A 19,922-nucleotide genomic window follows, 5' to 3' on the forward strand; every position below is an offset into this window, starting at 1 on the left:
GCGCTCTGATCTCACTGCTGAGCGCCGGAAGTATCCTAGATCTCAGCGCAGGGCCTCGGCGGCTAGACCGCGGGGCTGGCGCGACGATGCCGGTCACCGGGAAGACTTTCCGCCGGCGCCGGGCCGACTCGGAGTCGGAGGAAGATGAGCAGGACTCAGAGGAAGTTCGGTGTGTTTGGGGCGGGCTTCCACGGGGCAGGAAGAGAGAGGCAGCCTAGGGGGACTCACCACCGGCCAGGTACCTTGTTGACAACATTGCTAATTATGAGCCGGTTGTTATCCCCTTCTGTGAAGAAATTGAGGCCCCTAGGGATGAGACCGCCGCCCCAAGGTCTCATGGTTGGGAGAGGTGCCCCTGGCATGCGCAGCGGTTCTGACTCCCGTTGGTGGGTCCAGACGCAGAGTCACCCTCTGGACCACTGCGGGCAGGCAGCGAGGCAGGGATGTCCCTCGAAGCTGCCTTTTGACTCTGAGTTCCGTGGAGGGTCTCTCAGCCTGTGCATTGCCTTTTTTTTTTTTTTAGATTAAAACTGGAAGAGACCCGAGAGGTGCAGAACTTGAGGAAGAGGCCCAACGGGGTGAGGTGGGTACTGCGTGGGGGAGAGGACCCGGAGGAGGAGGGCATGACCGAGACACCACCTACCCCGACTCCCGCATCCCCACCCGGTCGCTGTCACAAATATCTCCTCAGGCATAGCCCCTTCTCTTGACACACTTTACACCTTGTACTGTCTGGGGTGGGGTCCAAGCGTTTTTTGCAGATGTTTAATCAGGACATGCCCCGAGCCTTGTGATCTTGAAGTTTACTCCAGAGGTACAGAAACAGGTCATTGATCAGTGTTTTTATTGTCAAATGCACACTGTGATTAACTGTGAAATGCACACTGATTGTTAAGAGTTTGGGAAAATTTAGAAAAGTATAATCATGGAAATAAACAGTACCCATAATTCTCCCATACAGAGGTGATCAGTGTTAACATTTAATGTTCTTTTCCTGTCTGTTTTCTCTCTTTTTTGTAAAGACGATGAGCAGCTTTACTTTTATTCTGTTGTTCTTCGGTAGTCCCCTCTTATCCACGGGGGCTATGTTCTGAGACCCCCAGTGGATACCTGAAGACTGGGTAGTACTGAACCTTATGTAGATTATTTTTTCCTATACTGATGGGTGGGTAGTGTATACAGTGTGGACACTCAGGGCAAAAGGATGATTCACCTCCTCTGTGGGACGGGGCAGGATGGCAGAGATTCATCACACCATTCAGAACAGCTGGTAATTTAAAACTTAGGAATTTTTTATTTCTGGAATTTTCCATTTAATATTTTTGGACCGCAGATAACTGACACTGTGGAAAGTGAAACCACAGATAAAGGGGGACTACTGTACTTTCAACTTACGATATTGTGGGCATTCAACCACATTGTGGGTAATTTTTCCAAAAACCTTTTTAATATCTGCATAACATTCTATCAGATGTACATATCATAATTTAACTTACCCCTTATTTTGGGACCTGTAGATCATTTTTTAAAATTTCACCATCAAATAAGGCTGCAATAGTATTTTCCTGCATTTGTCTTTAGCTTCATTTTCCCTGAAGGCATAATCTTAGAAATGAGATTTCTAAGCCAAGATAATGCTAAATGACTTTGCAGGAAAATGTACCACTGACGTCACCACTACCCCCACCTCCAGCATCTAGAGTGTTTCTTGGACCCTGTTATTCTTGTAGGCTTTTCCAGCCAGCTTCAGTGTTCACCCCGCAAATCTCACCCTTGCCCTAATGTTGCAACCTAAAGACTTCCTAAATGTTTCTCCTTATCTCTGAATTGTGCCCTTTCTCTCTCTCCCCCACTTTTTGGCTTTTCTCAGTGCTGTAGCCCTGCTGGTGGGAGAGAAGGTACAAGAAGAGACCACTCTAGTGGTGAGTTGCGGGGTCCTCCCTGGGCAGTGGGAAGATGTGGCTGCTCTGCAGTGGATGATTGTGTTTTCTTAAAAGAAAACAAGAAAAAATTCCACTGCAAGTTATATAAATGCTTCTTCTCGGCTGTGTTTGCTCTCTGCAGGATGATCCCTTTCAGATGAAGACAGGTGGGATGGTAGACATGAAGAAACTAAAGGAAAGGGGCAAAGATAAGTAAGTGCAAAACTGGCTGAGAGGCAAATTCACCTGCAGCCCCTGCCTGGGTCTGTGTTCCCCCAGGGAGCTGGGTCCTGCGGCAGCTTTAATGAGACATCTTGGAGTACCCTTTGTGCTTTGTAAACGGTATGTTGTTTAAAAACAAAGAAAACAAAAACTCTTCAAAAGTTAACTTAGAGTGATGCAGGCAGGCACCTCTTGTAAAGGTGCATTGTATATTAACTTTTTTTTTTTTTTTTTTTTTAATCCTTGGTTACGTTGGGTCTTCGCTGCTGCGCGTGGGCTTTCTGTAGTTGCGGCGAGCGGGGGCCACTCCTCGTTGCGGTGCGCAACCTTCTCATTGCAGTGGCCTCTCCCGTTGCGGAGCACAGGCTCCAGGCGCGTGGGCTTCAGTAGTTGTGGCACACGGGCTCAGTAGTTGTGGCTCACGGGCTCTAGAGCACAGGCTCAGGAGCTGTGGCGCACGGGCTTAGTTGCTCTGCAGTACGTGGGACCCTCCTGGACCAGGCCTCGAACCCATGTCCCCTGCACTGGCAGGCGGACTCCCAACCACTGCGCCACCTCGGAAGCCGCTATATATTGTCTTTCAAACCCACGTGGAGGTTGTTTTTTCTTTTTTGAGGAAAACATAGAAACAATTACAAAAATAATACAAACAATACAAAAGCGAAATATAAACGAATCTACTCATTCCCCCGAGATACCTCCAGAGGCCGTCAGGGTGCTTGCATATATTCCTAGAGTTCCTTCTATTTACGTATCATATGTATGTATATATTTCTTGACCATAAACAGGATGTTGTGCATTTCGTTGCATACTTGTTTTATTCATGTAACATCACACTCAGCCTCATTTAGCTGTGACTCTAAGGCTCTGCTTCACTGTTCTCTTTTTTTAGGATCAGTGAAGAGGAAGACCTCCATCTGGGGACGTCATTTTCTGCAGAAACCAACCGAAGGGATGAGGACGCTGACATGTAGGTGTCAGTCTGTTCATCAGTAAGAGATCGGGGGAGGGCTCCAGCCAGACAGAGTCCAAGATATTTTGTCACAGATGACATTTCTAGACTTATCCAAAGACAGCAAATTGGCCCCTCTCGTGCCCCTGCCTCCCCTTTCCCCACCGCCTGAGGCTTGAGAACTTTGAAAAACTCAAAAATTCTTTAAAAGTGTGGTTCTTGGAATTTTAGATTCCTTGACTAGTAATGTTCCATCCCCCCAAAATTGCAGGGATAAACAATGGACTTGCCTGTTTTTCATTTTGCCAGCAAGGCTGTTAAACAAACTGCCATCTCCCATTATCTTTTTGTCTTCAAAGAACCTTACACATGGTGTGGTGGGACAGAATCTCATAATATATATTGGTGCTTTAAGTTGAAAAATTTTAGCTTGATTTAAAAACTCAAGTTATTTTTCTCTTTCTCCATGGAACGATGGCAACTTCATCATCAACCGTCACGGCTCCGTGAGCCAGAGCTGGGGACCCCACTCACTTAAAAGACACCAGTTGTGAGCTTTCCTGCCCCTTTTTGAGGCCTTTGGGTATCTCATTTCAGGATGAAGTACATTGAGACGGAGCTGAAGAAGCGGAAAGGGATCGTGGAACACGAGGAACAGAAAGTTAAGCCAAAGAATGCAGAGGACTGCCTTTACGAACTGCCGGAAAACATCCGGGTTTCCTCAGCAAAGAAGACTGAGGAGATGCTGTCCAACCAGATGCTGAGCGGCATCCCGGAGGTGGACCTCGGCATCGAGTGCGTTTCAGACCCACGGTCGTGCCTCTCTCCCGCCCCTAGGCAGAAAAGACGCGCTCTCTGCTTTCCAGTTAAAAGTTAAGGGACTGTTTCTTAACCTGTCTCCTTGGAAACCCACAGATACAAACTATCTTCTGTGGCAGGCTGACATGGTTATTGCCAGGAGTTTCTCTGAAGCGTTGGTCAGAAGTAGTTAAAGAGACAAGGGACTCTGACTGCCGAAAACAAGAATGTTTTTATTTAGCCTTAGTTGACAGCTCTTCAGCTCTTCTCTTCAGGTCCGTGTATTCTGCTGCTTTATTCTAGCAGGAGCAATGATAAAGGCTCACCCACCCCGTGATCCTTCTTTCATTTTTACTACAAAGCATCTGCTCCAAAAGGGGATTTTTATGGAGGAAATACAGTGGTCATAGTCATCTTCGGGTGTGGTAGAAAGTTGGGAGACTTCTGGGTTCTCGCTTCCTTTTTGGCCTTACTAGCTTTGAGCCTTAGTCAGTTCACCTGACCTCCGGCTCAATTTCCTCTTGATCAGAAGAGAGTAACTCCTGCATCTCCGATGCTGGGAGCGCTCCGTGACAGTCTGGCCGCAGGGGAGTTGGTAAATTGTAGGGAGCTGTGCCCCAAGAAAGATGACGTCCTTCTGCAGTGGGGGGGCTGCCAGCCCCTTTAGTCAGTTCCACCTGAGGCCAGAGGTGTGAGGATCTCACTGCGGTGTGGCTCCTTTCTCCCCATAGTGCTAAAATAAAAAATATCATTTCCACGGAGGATGCCAAGGCCCGTCTGCTGGCAGAGCAGCAGAACAAGAAGAAAGACAGTGAGACATCCTTTGTGCCCACCAACATGGCTGTGAATTACGTGCAGCACAACCGATGTAAGTGTCGCGTCTGGGGAAGCAGCCGCGGCCCACGCCATTGGGTTGAGGTCCCTGGGTTCCCAAAGTCTGTCTGACCCGTCCCCTGGTCTCTTTTGGTCCAGTTTATCACGAGGAGCTCAACGCTCCCATACGGAGAAACAAAGAAGAGCCCAAAGCCCGACCGTTGAGAGTGGGCGACACAGAGAAGCCGGAGCCTGAGCGTGAGTACAGCAGAGGCCGCGGGCTGCCTGGCGTGACCGTTGCCCGGGGCCCATGGAGGTGGGGAGGGACTCGGCAGGGGCGGCGCTTGGGCTTTGGGGTCAGGGCATGTGGGTTCTAGTCCATTTTCTGTACCATGGTCATGTGCCTTCCCCTTTCCAAGCCTCAGTTTCTTTACCTCTAAGATGGGGATAGTAATGAAACTTACCACTTGGGGTTGCTCTAAGGATTCACCGGGCTGTCAAACATAATAGAGACTCAAAAAATTAGAAAATTGCAACAAGCAAAAGTAAATTAAAAGTTAATCATAATTTCACCACCCAAGACAGCCCCTGTTAACATTTTTATATATTGTTATCCCTGGGTATCCGTGGGGGACTGGTTCCCGGACCCGCTGCAGACACCAAAATCTGTGGATGCTCAAGTCCCACCGTCAGCCTTCCGTATCCACGGATGCGGGACCCAGGGATACCAAGGGCTGACTGTGTATAACCTTGCCCACTGTTAAAAAAATATACATACTCTGTATACACACTTAATAGGATCTCACAGCTTTTTAGTGTGCTCTGCCTGTCTCTCCATGACAGTAAATACATTTTCCCCTTCAATGGCCGTATCACGTTCTGCTGTATAGATAGATGTCCTATAGTCTAACCGTTTCCCTCTGGCGGGACACTTAGGTTGTTTCCCAGTTTTCCCTATTTAATGATGATCATTCTTGCCTATGTCATGTCCTTAAGCTGCCTTGTGAGAACTCACCAAATGATCCTAATTTGTTCTCCCGCCAGCAACATCCAGCAGTGCCCCTTTCCCACGTGCTCACCAGCACCAGGTGGTGTCATCTTTCTCATCAGCAATGGGATGATTCTAAGGAAATGCTAAATTTGCTGAGGCTTCTGAAAATCCAGCCTGTTGCTCTGTTTCTTCCTTCCTACTTGAGAAATTATTTTCTGTAACACCTTAGCTGTGTAGTCTTTGATTCCGAAAGAGCTTCCTATTATTAATACCTAGGAAGCAGGGACTTTGGAGGCACCAAAGGGTTCACCTCAGCCTACCTTCACTTCCTGAGTGACCTTGAGCAAATCAGCTAACCTCTCTGAGCAGAGATGGTAACATGCCCCTGCTAGGATTGCTGGGTGGGTGAAAGGAAGTCTTGTCTAAACAGATTTAGTGCCATGCCTGGTACGTTGTCAAGCTCTCAATGAAGCGTAGCTACTGCTGCTCACCTGGTCTGACACTGAAGTCAGCATATTTTGGTTGGCACCTGACTCCACCATGTTTATTGCTATTCACCCAAAAACAGATACTTACTGAGGCCCTACTATGTTCCTGTTCACCAGAGTAGGCACTGGGGCTCCTGTAGGGAGTGAGACAGGCATGGTCGTCCTTGCCTACGTGGAGCTACGCCTGTTGTTGGCTTCCAGCATGGCAAACAGCTTTTCCTCTTTTCCTTCTCAGGGTCCCCTCCCAACCGCAAGCGTCCTGCCAACGAGAAGGCCACAGATGACTATCACTACGAGAAGTTCAAGAAGATGAACAGGCGGTACTGAGGGAGGCTAAAGGGGAGAGGTGCAAAGTCGGGTATAAACAGTGTCGTTCACTCCCTTTATTCCCCCTGATAAAAGGCTTCCTGGACAGAAGCCTGCTCATTGGCTAGCAGACAGTTCCCAAAACAGACGCTATCCGTCCTGCTGCTTACCTGCTGGATTTTTCAGGCACTGAATTTGTAACCTTTTGAAACAATGTGTAGTTTTCCTATTTGGGGACAAACTCTATTCTTGAGAGCATTATTAAATCTCGTTTGTAAATATGTTGACTTTCTCCTAATATTTGCCCTGGGTCAGGAGGAAACAGTTGTGTGTTTCAGGGTGAGATAATACCCTTTCGATTGTGGTTTTATTATTATTATATATGCAATCATGTCTCCTGTTTTCAAGTATCTGGAGTGGGGTTCAGAAATGCATCCGTCACTGTTTACAGTGGATCCAGCTGACAGCAGAAAAATCTAGCTTGAGATCAAAGGAACACTGGTATTTTCTGACTTTTACAAAGTTATCTGTTTCTTTTCATTATGAAAGAAAAAACAATTTCTATCACTTTTAGCACTTAAGTATTAAATATGAAATGGACCCAGCCTTATTGTTTGTATTGCGTCTTCTTATACCAACGCTAGGTAATGTGTTCAGAGTCTGGGGTTGGGCAGCTCAAAAGCAAAATTCAATCACTGAGAGGGGTTTTCTCATTTAGTTTAAGAGAGGTGGGCAGGCTCCAGTCGCTGAGCTGTCAGGTATGGCCCACCTGTGACATTTTCCCTGAGGTAGTTACACAGGTTGTGACGAGGAAAGAACAGGTTGGTTGACTCCTGGGCTGATTTAAAGCAGGTATTGTGTGATTAGAGAAGTGTGGCTTTGGAGTCAGATCTGAGCCCTGCTCACAGCTTCCTTAAATCGTTGGACAAATCCGTTTGCCTCGGAGCCTGTTTTCTCATCTGTAAACTAGATTTTCTTCTCGCTTTTTTTCCCCTTCACTCGAATGAATGCAAGGTCACTGAAGGCAGGAATCACGTGTGCCTCGTTTTCTTCTTGAATCCCCAGGATCGAGTCCATAGGCGATCCTCAAAATTATGAATGAATGAGTGGAAGTATCGTTACCTGGGAGAGACCCGACCAGCACTACCTTATCCAGGTGATGAAGGTCAGCATCAACAGTCATAAATCATGTTGACTGTATGTTCCTTTGATATGAGGTTATAAAAATAGCACTTTATCTCTGTAAAGTATATTCCTCCCCAAAACCCGTAACTCCAGTCTAATCATAAGGAAAGCATCAGACAGATTCCAGTAGTTGGGGATCCTACAGAAGATTTGACCAGTACTCCCCCCAAACTCTCAAGGTCATCAAAACCAAGGAAAGTTTGAGAAACAGCCACAGCCCAGGGGAGCTAAGGAGACATGACAACTAAATATAATGTGGTATCTTGGATGGGATCCCGGATCACAAATAGGACGTTAGGTAAAACCTAAGGAAATATGAAGAAACTTTAGTTTGTTACAATCTAGCAATATAAGTTCATTAATTTTAACAAATGTAACATACTAATGTAAGATGTTAATAATAGGGGACACTGTGCGGGCGGAGGTGTGGTAATATGGAACCTCCCTGTACTGTCCTGTCAACTTTTCTATCAATGTAAAACTGTTCCCAAAAACGTTTTATTAAAAACAAAATTGGCCCCTCCAGCGGCCCCAGCGCCCAAAGCAGGCAAGGGCCGTGCCCCTCACAAAGATGGCGGCCGCCGGCGTCGGAGGAGGTCCGCCCGCTACAAAGATAGCGACCCCGGCGGGAGGGACCGGAAGTGCAGTCTGGCGGTAGCGCCGGTCTGCGGTAGGCGTGAGAACGCGCGGGACGGCGCGGGTCCGGGCATGAAGCTGGGCCGGGCCGCACTGGGCCTGGTGCTGCTGGCGCCGTTGGCGGTGCGGGCGGTGGAGCCCATCAGCCTGGGACTGGCCCTGGCCGGCGTCCTCACCGGCTACATCTCCTACCCGCGCCTCTACTGCCTGTTCGCCGAGTGCTGCAGCCAGAAGCAGAGCCTCAGCCGGGACGGTAGGATGGGGAAGGGGCTGGGGGCTGGGGGCTGGTGCTAGGGCTGGGGCGGGGGTCAGAGGCTGGGGTCCAGGAGGCCCGGAAGCCCGGGCAGCGCTGAGGCCGGCGGGGGCTGGACCCGGAACCGGAGTGCGGGATGGGGCCTGGCTCCTGGGCCACGGCCACAGGCAGACCGGACTTTGGTCGGAGAGCTGCGGAGGCCAGCTGCTGTTTGGGCACCTTCGCTCAGAAACTGGGAGTGTGGACGATTGGAAACTAACTCCAGAGAGTTTTTACTCCTTCCTCGCCGGAGACGGGAAGGCTGGTGGGGACTCTTCCGGCGCGGAGCAGTGGGGGGCCGAACCGCCGCCCTTTTCCTGCCGGGCGTGGGGTGGGAGGGACCGAGCGGGGATGAGGGGCTCACGCTGGTGGCGGAGGCACTGGAGCCAAGGGTCTCTTCAGGAAGGAGGGCTCGGGAACGGGCAGGACTAGCAGACAGAGGGCCTGCTGGACCCGCCGGTCACCTGGGCCAAGTGCTTACGTACATCCGCGTCTCACTAGACGCTTGAAGAGCTTAGCGGGCTCTGCTGGCTTTCACATGAGCCTGTAAACTGGGCTGCATTTTGCCACGTGTGTCCCCTCCTCCCCGCCTGACTGGCTTTGTTTTTCCCAGCGCTGCAGAAGGATCTGGACAGCAAGCTCTTTGGACAGCATCTTGCAAAGAAAGTCATCTTAAATGCTGTGTCTGGCTTCATAAGCAACCCGAAGCCCAAGAAACCTCTAACCCTCTCCCTACACGGGTGGACGGGCACCGGCAAAAATTTTGTCAGCAAGATCATCGCAGAGAATATTTACGAGGGTGGTCTGAACAGTGACTACGTCCACCTGTTTGTGGCCACACTGCACTTCCCTCACATCTCCGACATCACCCTGTATAAGGCAAGGGCCAGATTTCGGGATCCTTCCTGGGTGATGCTGGGTTTGGGGTTTCTTTGCTGGGGAACGGGATTTGGAAGTTCCGTGTTGAAATGAGTGAGCCCGGCAAATGCATCAGTTCCCCTTTGAAAAGTGTGGAACTTACAGAGGGTTGGAGATGCAGGAAGCAATTATACCATCAAAGCTCATGGTGGTTTCTGAAAACAGGCTCAGTGTGATAGTAAGTGGGGTCATAGGATTTGAGAGATGGACATAATGAAATCCAGTTTAAAGATTGTCAAATCTGACATGTTTTATGAAAGAGGAAACGTTTCTAGGGAGGCCTAAGCTTGCTTTTACGGTTTAACTCCCTGTCCAACAGTCTGGCTTTGTTGGCAGGCACACCTGGATTTGAGCCCCAAGGCTCCTTACAGCTGTGTAATTGTGGGAAGGTCACAAGACCTCCCTGAGACTCAGGTTCTTCGTCTGTCAAATGGCAGTTGTGAGGATTTCTTGAGCTCTGTGTGTCAAGTATGTAACGGGATGCCTGGCACATAAGCGTTCAAATCAATGTTAACTGTTGCCTTTTTTAATCCTCACTTGTGCGAACACATTTTTCCCTTTGGCTTGGGAGAGCATCAGGGTCACCGACTGTCCAGGAGTTCCTGGGATGTGGGACTTTCAGTGCTACAACTGAGAAAGTTCCAGGCAAATAGAGATGAGTTAGTCATCCTAGTTAGCATTCTGTCTTCACTGTTTAATAGCTGTGTGACTTTGAGCAAGTTACTTAACCTCTCTACACCTCAGTTTCCTCATCTGTGAAATAGGGAACACAGTAGCAACTACTTTGATGGGTTTTGGAAGGTCACAATAAAACACTGTATGAACAGTGCCTAGAACAGCATCTTACCTGTAGTGAGTGCTCGATACATGTTCTCTGTTGTTGTCTGTAAGTGGGAGAAGCAGAATGGGAAGACCTTGGTTGCTGGAGCCTGCCAGACATGAAGGAATCCTTGTTTAAAAGGTGGTTCGCGGGACTTCCCTGGTGGCGCAGTGGTTGGGAATCCGCCTGCCGACGCAGTGGTTGGGAGTCCGCCTGCCGATGCGGGGGATATGGGTTCGTGCCCCGGTCCGGGAGGATCCCACATGCCGTGGAGCAGCTGGGCCCGTGAGCCATGGCCGCTGAGCCTGCGCGTCCAGAGCCTGTGCTCCGCAACGGGAGAGGCCACAACAGTGAGAGGCCCGCGTACCGCAAGAAAAAAAAAAAAGGTGGTTCGCTTTGTGGACTCGGGCAAGTCACTTCAGCTCCCCTAAGGTTCTCGTTCTGTAAATAGAGGTTAGTCCATACTGACAGAGCAGAGTTACTGCTTAAGTTAAATATGTACCCATGGAACATTGTAACCATGGTCCGAGTAGCCAAGCAAAACGCCAAATCATAAGAAGTCAAGTCATTGTAACTTACAGATTTTTCCTCAGAAACAGATAGCTAATTCTTTCTCCTTACATCTGGGAAAGAACTGTATAGAACCATAGTTCAAATTTCTGATGTAAAGAGTCCTTTCTCCTTCTTATCTTGATTGTTTAATATAAGAAGTACCTAAATATGTTCTTAGGGAGTGTTCCACTTAAGCAAATTTATTTCAGCAACCTCCAGGCATTGTTCCAGAAACTCAAGAGTGTTGCCTCACCACAGTCATCCCCAAGTGTGTGTGCTCTGGAGTTCTCCTCACTTCCCCCATTGGAAAGTTAGAGCCCCTTCTCCAGGCTGATCTAAGGACTGAATGAGAAAAGAGGTTACTTGGTCTCTGCCTTCTTCCAAGAAGGCTGGTGTACACAGGATACGTATTAACATTGCCATTTTGACGACAAAGGCCCAGCAACTCAGTGACACAGCATTGACGTGACATGTTGCAGGACAAGAATTACAATCAGAGTGTGGGGCCTTGGAATCAGGCAGGGTGGGATTCAGATCTTAGCTCTGTCTCATACTAATTTTGTAATCTTGGGCAAATTTTGTAATCTCAGGTGACTATGCTCTCTGTGCTTCAGTTTCCTCATCTGTACAATGGGTATGATAATGCCCACCGTGTGGCGTTGTGGTGAGAAACAAAAGAGCTTATATAAAGTTCTTAGCACAGTGGGGAGCACACAGGAAGCAGTCCGTAAATGCAGCCTTCGTAGAGGCGTTTGTAGCGTTAATAATGCTCACTTTGGTGGTGTCGCTCGCACTTCTGAGCATCTGTATTGGCTCTTCCCCCTTGTCACTCAGGATCAGTTACAGTCGTGGATTCGCGGCAACGTGAGTGCCTGTGCGAGGTCCGTCTTCATATTTGATGAGATGGACAAGATGCATGCTGGCCTCATAGATGCCATCAAGCCTTACCTAGACTATTATGACAACTTGGATGGGGTCTCCTATCAGAAAGCCATCTTCATATTTCTCAGGTAAAGTCGGGGCTGGGACATGGTTTGAAGAGCTCTGAGCCCCAGCCTGGGGGCTTCGGGGGAAAAACACCAGTCCTTATTCACTAGAATTCTTTTGCAGCAATGCTGGAGCAGAAAGGATCACAGACGTGGCTTTAGATTTCTGGAGAAGTGGAAAGCAGAGGGAAGAGATCAAGCTCAGAGATATGGAGCATGCCTTGTCTGTGTCGGCCTTCAATAACAAGAACAGTAAGTGGGGGGACTTCCCTGGTGGTCCAGTGGTTAAGACTCCGTACTTCCAATGCAGAGGCCGTGGGTTCGATCCCTGGTTGGGGAACCAAGACCCCACATGCAGTGCAGTGCGGCCAAAAAAAAACAACAACAGTAAGCGAGGCCATCCATTCCCAGCACAACATCCCCCTGCTTCATGATCCCGCGCCCCTAAGTTTTAAATTGATGACCTCACCATCACCTGGGGGCTGGTTAGAAATACCAATTCTCAGTCCCTTCCCCAGGCCTACTGAGTCCAAATTCCTGAGGGAATCTGTGTTAACAAACTCCAGGTGACTTTTGCACATACACAAGTTTGGGAGATGCTGTTTTAAAGAAATAGGGACATTGTTGATCATCAAGATCTTGAAAACTCGTTTCCTGGTTTTTTCAGCCAAATCATTTTCCCTTGTAAAAGCGGGTGGTGGAACAAGGAAGGCTGCTGGGGAGCCTCTGATGGAGGAGATGGGCCCGTTAGGTCCCTTTCTTTCTGCACATTAACCTAGAACCCTGAGGGTCTGTGCCCGAGAGTGACAGCCAAGCAGTGGTTGGGCCCCTGTTCTGTGCTGGGCACTGTGTGAAACTCTACCTGCATGTTTCCTTTAGTCTCCATAATATCCTCCTGGGGTAGAAACTATTATTGTCCTCATTTTATAGATGAGGAAACTGAGGCTCAGAGAGAGAGAGCCCCTTGCCCAAGGACACACAGCCTATTAGGTGTCTCTATTCCAAGCTCATTGCTTTGCCAGTGACCTGACACATTCACTTTTGGCCTTGAACCCTTGGATGTGGAAAGACAGCATGTTGGAGACTCACTCACTGGGTCAGATCCGTGAGCCCTGTGGGTTGATTGCTACCATTTGCTCAGGTTCGTTCCTGAAACTGTAAATCAGAAGGTCTCCTCTGAAACAGACTCGCCGAGAAATTCATAGCACTTCCGAGTTACGTGAACAGTAATGGGGTATTTTATGTCAATTCACGCAAGTGGAATGTTAACGGTGAAAGACAAAATATTTTGTAGTATGTTGAGTAGATTCTTGGCATGCCAGAAGTATGAACACATGCAGTAGAAGTCCCAGCCCCGGAACACCACAGCAAGTGGTTCTGGCCTAGAACCCATGCTGCAGGTTCCAGAGGGTTCCAGAGGATGAGCTTCGGATCTGGGCAGGCCTGGCTCAGCCACGTCCTGACTCCGGCCTTAGGCAGATGGCTGAACTCTTTCATTCGTTCACTCAACGTATTTGTTGAGCACCTACTAGATGTCAGGCACTGGTCCAAGAACTGGGGACACAGCAGTGAGCCAAAACAGAAATCCTTAACTCTCTATCCTAATGATAACAAGTAAGGAAACGTGTCAGATGCTGGGACCCACGTCTATGTAGAGGTAGAGATTTATCTTCCCCTTTTCCCGCAATAGGGAAAAAGTAAACCAATAAATAGGGGTTGGGGGGTGTGAGACGGGGGTGAGCTGCAGTTTTATTTATTTTTAAATTTTTTAAATTAATTAATTAATTAATCTTTGGCTGTGTTGGGTCTTCGTTGCTATGCACAGGCTTTCTCTAGTTGCGGTGAGCGGGGGCTACTCTTCGTTGCGGTGCGAGGGCTTCTCACTGCGGTGGCTTCTCTTGTTGCAGAGCATGGGCTCTAGGCGCATGGGCTTCAGTAAGTTGTGGCGCGTGGGCTTCAGTAGTTGTGGCACGTGGGCTTCAGTAGTTGTGGCTCGCGGGCTCTAGAGCACAGGCTCAGTAGTTGTAGCGCATGGGCTTAGTGGCTCCGTGGCATGTGGGATCTTCCCAGACCAGGGGTCGAACCTGTGTCCCCTGCACTGACAGGCAGATTCTTAACCACTGCGCCACCACGGAAGTCCCTGCAGTTTTAAATACAGTGGTCAGGGAAGGCTTACTGTGAGGGTGACATCTGGGCTGACCTGAGGAGTGAGGGAGCCATGTGGACACGGGAGGGGAAAGCATTCCATGGGAGGGAACAGCACACGCGAGAGCCCTGAGGCAGGAGTGTGCCTGGGCCAGGATGAACGCAGGGGACAGGAGGTCAGATGAGAGGTGGAGCTTGGGGTGGGGTGCAGATTGTGGAAGGCCTGGGGAACCACAGGAGGGCCTTGGGCTTGGCTCCAACTGGAAGACAGAGCCCCTGGAGGGTTTTGAGCAGACAGTTCCCTGATTGGACCTAGTTTTAACAGGACCACCTGGCTGCCGGGTGGAGAACAGACTGAAGGCAGCAGGGACGCGGAGGCCAGCGAGGAGTGGCTGCAGCAACCTGGGGGGAGATGCTGGCGGCTCAGCCCAGCGTGGCAGCCGTGGGGGAGGTGGGACAGGGTCTGACTGGGATGTATTTTGAAGGTGGAAACAATAAGATTTCCTAAGGGACTGTGTGTGGGAATGAGAGAGACGAATCGAGAATCTGGCCTGAGCACTTGGCAGGGTGGCACTGCCGTTTAGGGGACGACCTGCAGGAGGAGGAGGTCTGCAGAGAGCGTGGGAGATGAAGAGGGGCGCGTCCGGCGAGGGATGACTCGTCTGAAGGCAGAGATGCAGAGCAGGCGGCTGACGTTCCAGTGCAGTTCCGGGGCGGGGGGTCAGGCTGAGGGTGCAGACTGCGGAGTGGCCGCTCGCTGGTCGGTTGGCGGCTTGTAAAGCCACTCGGTCCACCTGCGCACCCTTCGGGGCCCCTGTGTGGCGGGTCCTTGTCGCCCTGACTCCCTGGCCTATTAGCTTTCTGCTCTCCTTGCCTGATGGCCCCAGCTCAGTGCTCGCAGGCCGCGGCACTACCCGGGATCGTCTGTTTACTGGGTGGCCGGTCCACGTCTGCCTGGCTCTGCTCCCTCCCCTGCCTCGGGCCTCCGGCGCACCCGGCACAGGGCAGGCCTGCGGGCAACGAGCTGGCCAGGGCTGTCCGGCTCGCCGCTGCTCCGCTGCTGCTTGGCGCTCCGTGTGCGGCTTTCCCACGGCCGCAGACCCCACCGCCTCCAGGCAGTCAGATGTTTATTGAGCACCAGTTGTGTGCAAAGCACCGTTGGGCAAGAAAAGAATAAACCCCAGATGTGATTGATGGTAAGAAAAGTATATTTGGTCTTCATCTGCATTTTCTGGCACAGAGCTCCTAACACCCTTGGAGTTTCAAAGTGATGAGAGCCATAATGGTGTCTTTGCTATTCCTAACAAACCCCTTTCAACCACATCAGAGTTTGTGTTAATGAGGTGACTTTTGGAAAATACCAGGGTGGGGGGTGGCTTCCAGGGGAACCAGCCCTTGATTGGAGGGTTGGAACTTTCAGTCTCCAGCCCTTGTAGCCCTCCCAGGAGGGAAGAGGGGCTGAAGGTTGAATCAGTCGCCAATGGCCAGTGATTTAATCAACCGTGCCTATGTAAAGAATTTTCCATAAAACCCCTAAAGGACAGGGTTTGGAGAGCTTCCAGGTTGGTGAGCACGTGGAGAGCTGGGGCGAGTGATGTGCTCAGAGGTCATGGACGGGTCACGCCCCTTCCCACATACTTTGCCCTGTACATCTCTTCCAGCTGGCTGTTTCTGAGTTATATCCTTTTATAATCAACCGGTAATCTAGTAAGAAAATGTTTCTCTGAGTTTCTGTGAACTGCTGTAGCAAATTAATTGAACCCAAGGAGGGGGTCATTGGAACCTCAGAAGCACAGGTGACAACCCGAACTTTTGGTTGGTGGCTGAAGGAGGGGACGGTCTTGTGGGGCTGCGTCCTTAACCTGTGGGATCTGACGGAGTCTCCAGGTAGAGAGTGTCAGAATTGAGCTGAAAGCAGGTGGGCTCAGAGAACCACTTGGTGGTGTGGGGGAAAAATACAGGATGGACTTGGTGTCAGAGGCAGACCAGGGTTAAGGCACAGAGGTGAAGCGGCAAGGCGGAAGGGAAACCGTCCTCATGAAGAAATGCTGAGTATGGTCCAATGGGTGCTGCGTCGTCTCGGAAGGGGAAGTGGGAGGGTCAAGAGGCCGGGAATCTCAGAGGACCCGAGACTGGGCAGAGGCAGGCCTCATCCAGGGAAAGTGCGAGCCCTGTGGCCATATCAGAGCGCTGTCTTCACACATTACTGAGGATTCTAGCTTTTGGTCCTGCAAACACTCTGGAGGGTTGGGACATGCCGGCAGCCGCAGTGGGTCTCTACCCTGTTGCTAATCCCAGCTGCTGGCACCCCAGCCAGTCGCAAATTTCCAAGATTCCAGAGTGCTGGTCCTTCCCTGGGGACTCTTCTCACCTTTCACTTTCTGTGAACCTGCTCCCTTTCCTACTCAGCCTGCCTGCTTGCTTGTTCCAGGGTGGGTGGTGAGCCCCTTTCCCACTTCAGATCCTTTTTTTTTTTCATATCTAAAAATTTTGATAAATGCATAGGAAGGGTACCCGCCTGAGATCTTAGCGGTCACACCTCGAGAGGCCTCCCACTTCCTCCCTCTGCCTCAGTGGGCAGAGGCTGCCCACTGCAGCATCACCCTGCCCTTGGCTCTCACAGGAGCATCACCCCTCGTGGTTGCCCTGGGTGAGCTCACTGGCTAGTCTGCTAGTTAGGCCGTGAGCCCCATGAGAGCAGGTGCGGGGCTCCACCTCATGGCTGACACCCAGCAGATGTGTGCGGACAGGTGGACGGGTGGGTGGACAATGGATGAACAGCACCTTTTTCTTTTCCCCAGGTGGCTTCTGGCACAGCAGCTTAATTGACCGAAATCTCATTGATTATTTTGTTCCCTTCCTCCCCCTGGAATATAAACACCTAAAAATGTGCATCCGGGTCGAAATGCAGACCCGAGGCTACGAAGTTGATGAGGACATTGTAAGCAGAGTGGCCGAGGAGATGACATTTTTCCCCAAAGAGGAGAGAGTTTTCTCTGACAAAGGCTGCAAAACTGTGTTCACCAAGTTAGATTATTACTACGATGACTGACGGCACCAGAGATGTCGCTTCCCGCATCCCCGCTCTGGTCCCGGAAGAGGAGTAAAATGAATTATTCCGGTGTGACAGGACAGGCGTTTTCCTGGGCGTTATTTTCATCGGGCAGGGCCTGCGGGCCGTCGGTGACGCATGACAGGTGGAAACAGCCCCAGAGCCTGCAGAAGCGGGAGCAGCCAGCCCCCAGGCCACCTGTGCCAGGCCTCATGGTTTTGTAAAAATCATGTTTTAATTTCAGGTGTTTCTGTTTCAAGGAAGGATGAATCAGTTTTACTGAAAATGTGATAATTTTATTTAAAATGGTTTTTAACATTATGAAGAAACTTTTCAGACTCTTAAGTTGTTGGCTTTGTGTGTGTTTTTAAGTTCCTGTCATTACAACATACACTGTGATGTCTTTACTTCTAAAAAGCCTGAGTCCTCAGCCTGTCTTCTGTAGGATGGTGTCACTGTACTGGGGACGGAGGCTCTAGCAGCGAGCCGATCTGTCCCAGGATGACCATCGCAAGGGCAGTAAGTGTTTATAGAAGGACAAGTGTGTAAGGGGACACACTCAGGCCCATCACAGACAAGACCTAAATGTCCTCCCCAAGAATTTTCATCACAGTAGCATTGTGAACTGTGGGAATGATCTTAGTAACGTTGTGAACAATTTGTTAGAAACAGAATTTCCTCGAAAGAAAAGCATCTGCAGCTTGTCACTGGCCGGTCAGTCAGCTTTGCAAAGGCCCTTCTCTGCTTTCCATTCCTAAATGAGCCACACGCTCTGTACCAGGTTTTGCCATATTTTCTTAAAACCTTCCTCACTGATTACTAATTTTCATTGTTTTATCAGAACTCCCCAAACCTCTAGGAAAGCTCAGCTGCCCCCCAGGATGCTGAGAACAGTGTTTTTATTTATTAATACAAACAGCTACCATTTTACAATAAAATTGTGTATGATTTGTGAATACATTTTTTTTAATTTAAAAATTTTTTTTTTTGGCCACATTGGGTCTTCGTTGCTGTGTGCAGGCTTTCTCTAGTTGCAGCGAGCGGGGGCTACTCGTCGTTGCGGTGTGCAGGCTTCTCATTGTGGGTTCTCTTTGTTGTGAAGCACGGGCTCTAGGTATGTGGGCTTCAGTAGTTGTGGCACTCGGGCTCAGAAGTTGTGGCTCGCAGGCTCAGTAGTTGTGGCACACGGGCTTAGTTGCTTTGCAACATGTGGGATCTTCCCGGACCAGGGCTCGAGCCTGCGTCCCCTGCGTTGGTAGGCAGATTCTTTTTAAATAAAATTAATTTATTTATTCATTTATTTATTTTTAAACATTCATGTGACTTGCTTTTGTTTTTAATTAAAATTTTTTTTTTATTTTATACTTTTGGCTGCATTGGGTCTTCATTGCAGTGCATGGGCTTCTCATTGCGGTGGCTTTTCTTGTTGTGGAACACAGACTCTAGGCGTGTGGGCTTCAGTAGTTGTGGCACGCAGGCTCAGTAGTTGTGGCTCGCAGGCTCTAGAGCACAGGCTTAGTAGCTGTGGCGCATGGGCTTAGTTGCTCCGCAGCATGTGGGATCTTCCCGGACCAGGGCTCAAACCCGTGTCCCCTGCGTTGGCAGGTGGAGTCTTAACCACTGCACCACCACGGAAGTCCCTAAGCTGTGAATTTAGACCTAACTGTGCAGCCCAGGCTGGAATGGAGGGGAGTGTGACACGGACTCCGAGGACCTTGGCAGCTCCGGCTCCTTGCTCAGCTGCCCATGGGGTCACACTCCGTCAAGGGGGGCCCTGGAGCTCCCGACACTCAGCTGTGGAGCTCATTCAAGTCTACAGACATACCTCCCGCTGAGAAGCCGGGCAGGAGTACAGAGCAGTGTCGGAACGTAAACACGCTTTGTTTTGTGCAACACACGCATGTGCCTACGAGGGCTGCTGTGGGATATGAGCGTCTGCACAGTGCTTGCAGGGGCAGTTATTAGCAGGCACAGAAGACGGGTTGGACCCCTCTGCCTCATGGCTACCCACCCGCCCAGGCCCCCTAAGGCAGCACTGAACGTAGGAAGGTGCTTGATGTTGACCTGAAGCTGGCCTGTTGTCACGGCCCGGGATTAGGGCTAACCATTCATCTGAAAATGGCAGCCCCAGCACCTGGGAGTCCCTAAGTAGGGAACACAGGGGTCCCCTGACGCCCCTTGGAAAGTTCAGTCTTTGAGATGAGGCAGCATGGGGTGAAGCAGAAGAGACATTAGCCTGAGACCCAGACGGAGAAGGGCAGCCTCACGGGATGAACACCTCCAACTGGGAAATTATAGGAGTGGGTGACGTGATGGAGAAGAGGGTCTCAGCTTTCTAGAAAGGGCTCCATCCTCAGTCCTGGGAAGAGTTGGTGTTAACAAATCACTGTCAAAAATAAGAGCCCAGGTTAAGGGATTAAGCTGAAATCTGGTTAACATAACAAGGATTTCATTATTTACCGCTTCAGGGCAGGCAAGACCAGGCAAGTAGGTTTCCTGGTCTGAGCTCAGCCTTGCTCAGGTTCAGAATGGCAGCCGTGGGTCACGTTTGAGTGCCTCAGCTTCCTTCCTATGTTAATTTTAGGAGAATATATTTGTTAGGAAGACGACCAGCTCTTTCTGATGATATTTTCATCCATGAAAATTCGATGGAGTAGAACCCATCATCTAATCCAATTTAACTTTGTATTTGTTTGGGGATAACAGCCTTTAAGGTAAATTTTTTTTTAAGGTCTAATACTTTTTATTTTATTTTATTTTATTTATTTATTTTTGGCTGCGTCGGGTCTTTAGTTCCAGCGTGCGGGCTTCTCTCTGATTGTGGCACGTGGGCTTAGTTGTCC

At 49.8% G+C, this 19,922-nt stretch overlaps 2 protein-coding genes across 3 annotated transcripts; both read left to right on the plus strand.

The window, feature by feature from the left end:
- Positions 1-3: 3 nt before the first annotated feature.
- CUNH9orf78 (chromosome unknown C9orf78 homolog) lies at positions 4-7,098 on the plus strand. 2 transcript variants are annotated; one of them, XM_027104565.1, is made up of 9 exons: positions 4-169; positions 524-583; positions 1,871-1,922; positions 2,065-2,135; positions 3,038-3,115; positions 3,695-3,892; positions 4,627-4,763; positions 4,868-4,966; positions 6,423-7,098. In XM_027104565.1, exons 1-9 carry the CDS (start codon positions 87-89, stop codon positions 6,512-6,514), a joined length of 870 nt encoding a protein of 289 aa, XP_026960366.1. In that variant the 5' UTR covers positions 4-86; the 3' UTR covers positions 6,515-7,098. The 2 variants fall into 2 exon arrangements, with proteins under 2 accessions (XP_026960366.1, XP_026960367.1); XM_027104566.1 differs by having other exon boundaries at positions 38-164; positions 6,423-6,774.
- A 126-nt stretch (positions 7,099-7,224) lies between these two features.
- Positions 7,225-18,035, plus strand: TOR1A (torsin family 1 member A). The gene is made up of 6 exons (XM_027104564.1): positions 7,225-7,658; positions 8,205-8,567; positions 9,220-9,485; positions 11,731-11,906; positions 12,007-12,134; positions 16,829-18,035. The coding sequence occupies exons 1-6, from the start codon at positions 7,592-7,594 to the stop codon at positions 17,077-17,079; spliced, it is 1,251 nt and encodes a 416-aa protein (XP_026960365.1). The 5' UTR covers positions 7,225-7,591; the 3' UTR covers positions 17,080-18,035.
- Positions 18,036-19,922: the final 1,887 nt, after the last annotated feature.

This window comes from Aethalodelphis obliquidens, unplaced genomic scaffold (assembly GCF_003676395.1).
Source record: "Aethalodelphis obliquidens isolate GAN/ISIS:26980383/991018 unplaced genomic scaffold, ASM367639v1 scaffold7, whole genome shotgun sequence".
NCBI lineage: Eukaryota > Metazoa > Chordata > Mammalia > Artiodactyla > Delphinidae > Aethalodelphis > Aethalodelphis obliquidens.

Bases quoted from the DNA above. Each gene is read 5' to 3' on its own strand.
- CUNH9orf78 (XM_027104565.1), top strand. From the start codon at position 87: ATGCCGGTCACCGGGAAGACTTTCCGCCGGCGCCGGGCCGACTCGGAG. The intron at 170-523 runs GTGTGTTTGGGG...TTTTTTTTTTAG, and splicing joins CAGGACTCAGAGGAAGTTCG to ATTAAAACTGGAAGAGACCC. The intron at 584-1,870 runs GTGGGTACTGCG...GGCTTTTCTCAG, and splicing joins AAGAGGCCCAACGGGGTGAG to TGCTGTAGCCCTGCTGGTGG.
- TOR1A (XM_027104564.1), top strand. From the start codon at position 7,592: ATGAATGAGTGGAAGTATCGTTACCTGGGAGAGACCCGACCAGCACTA. The intron at 9,486-11,730 runs GCAAGGGCCAGA...CTTGTCACTCAG, and splicing joins CCGACATCACCCTGTATAAG to GATCAGTTACAGTCGTGGAT. The intron at 12,135-16,828 runs GTAAGTGGGGGG...TCTTTTCCCCAG, and splicing joins GGCCTTCAATAACAAGAACA to GTGGCTTCTGGCACAGCAGC.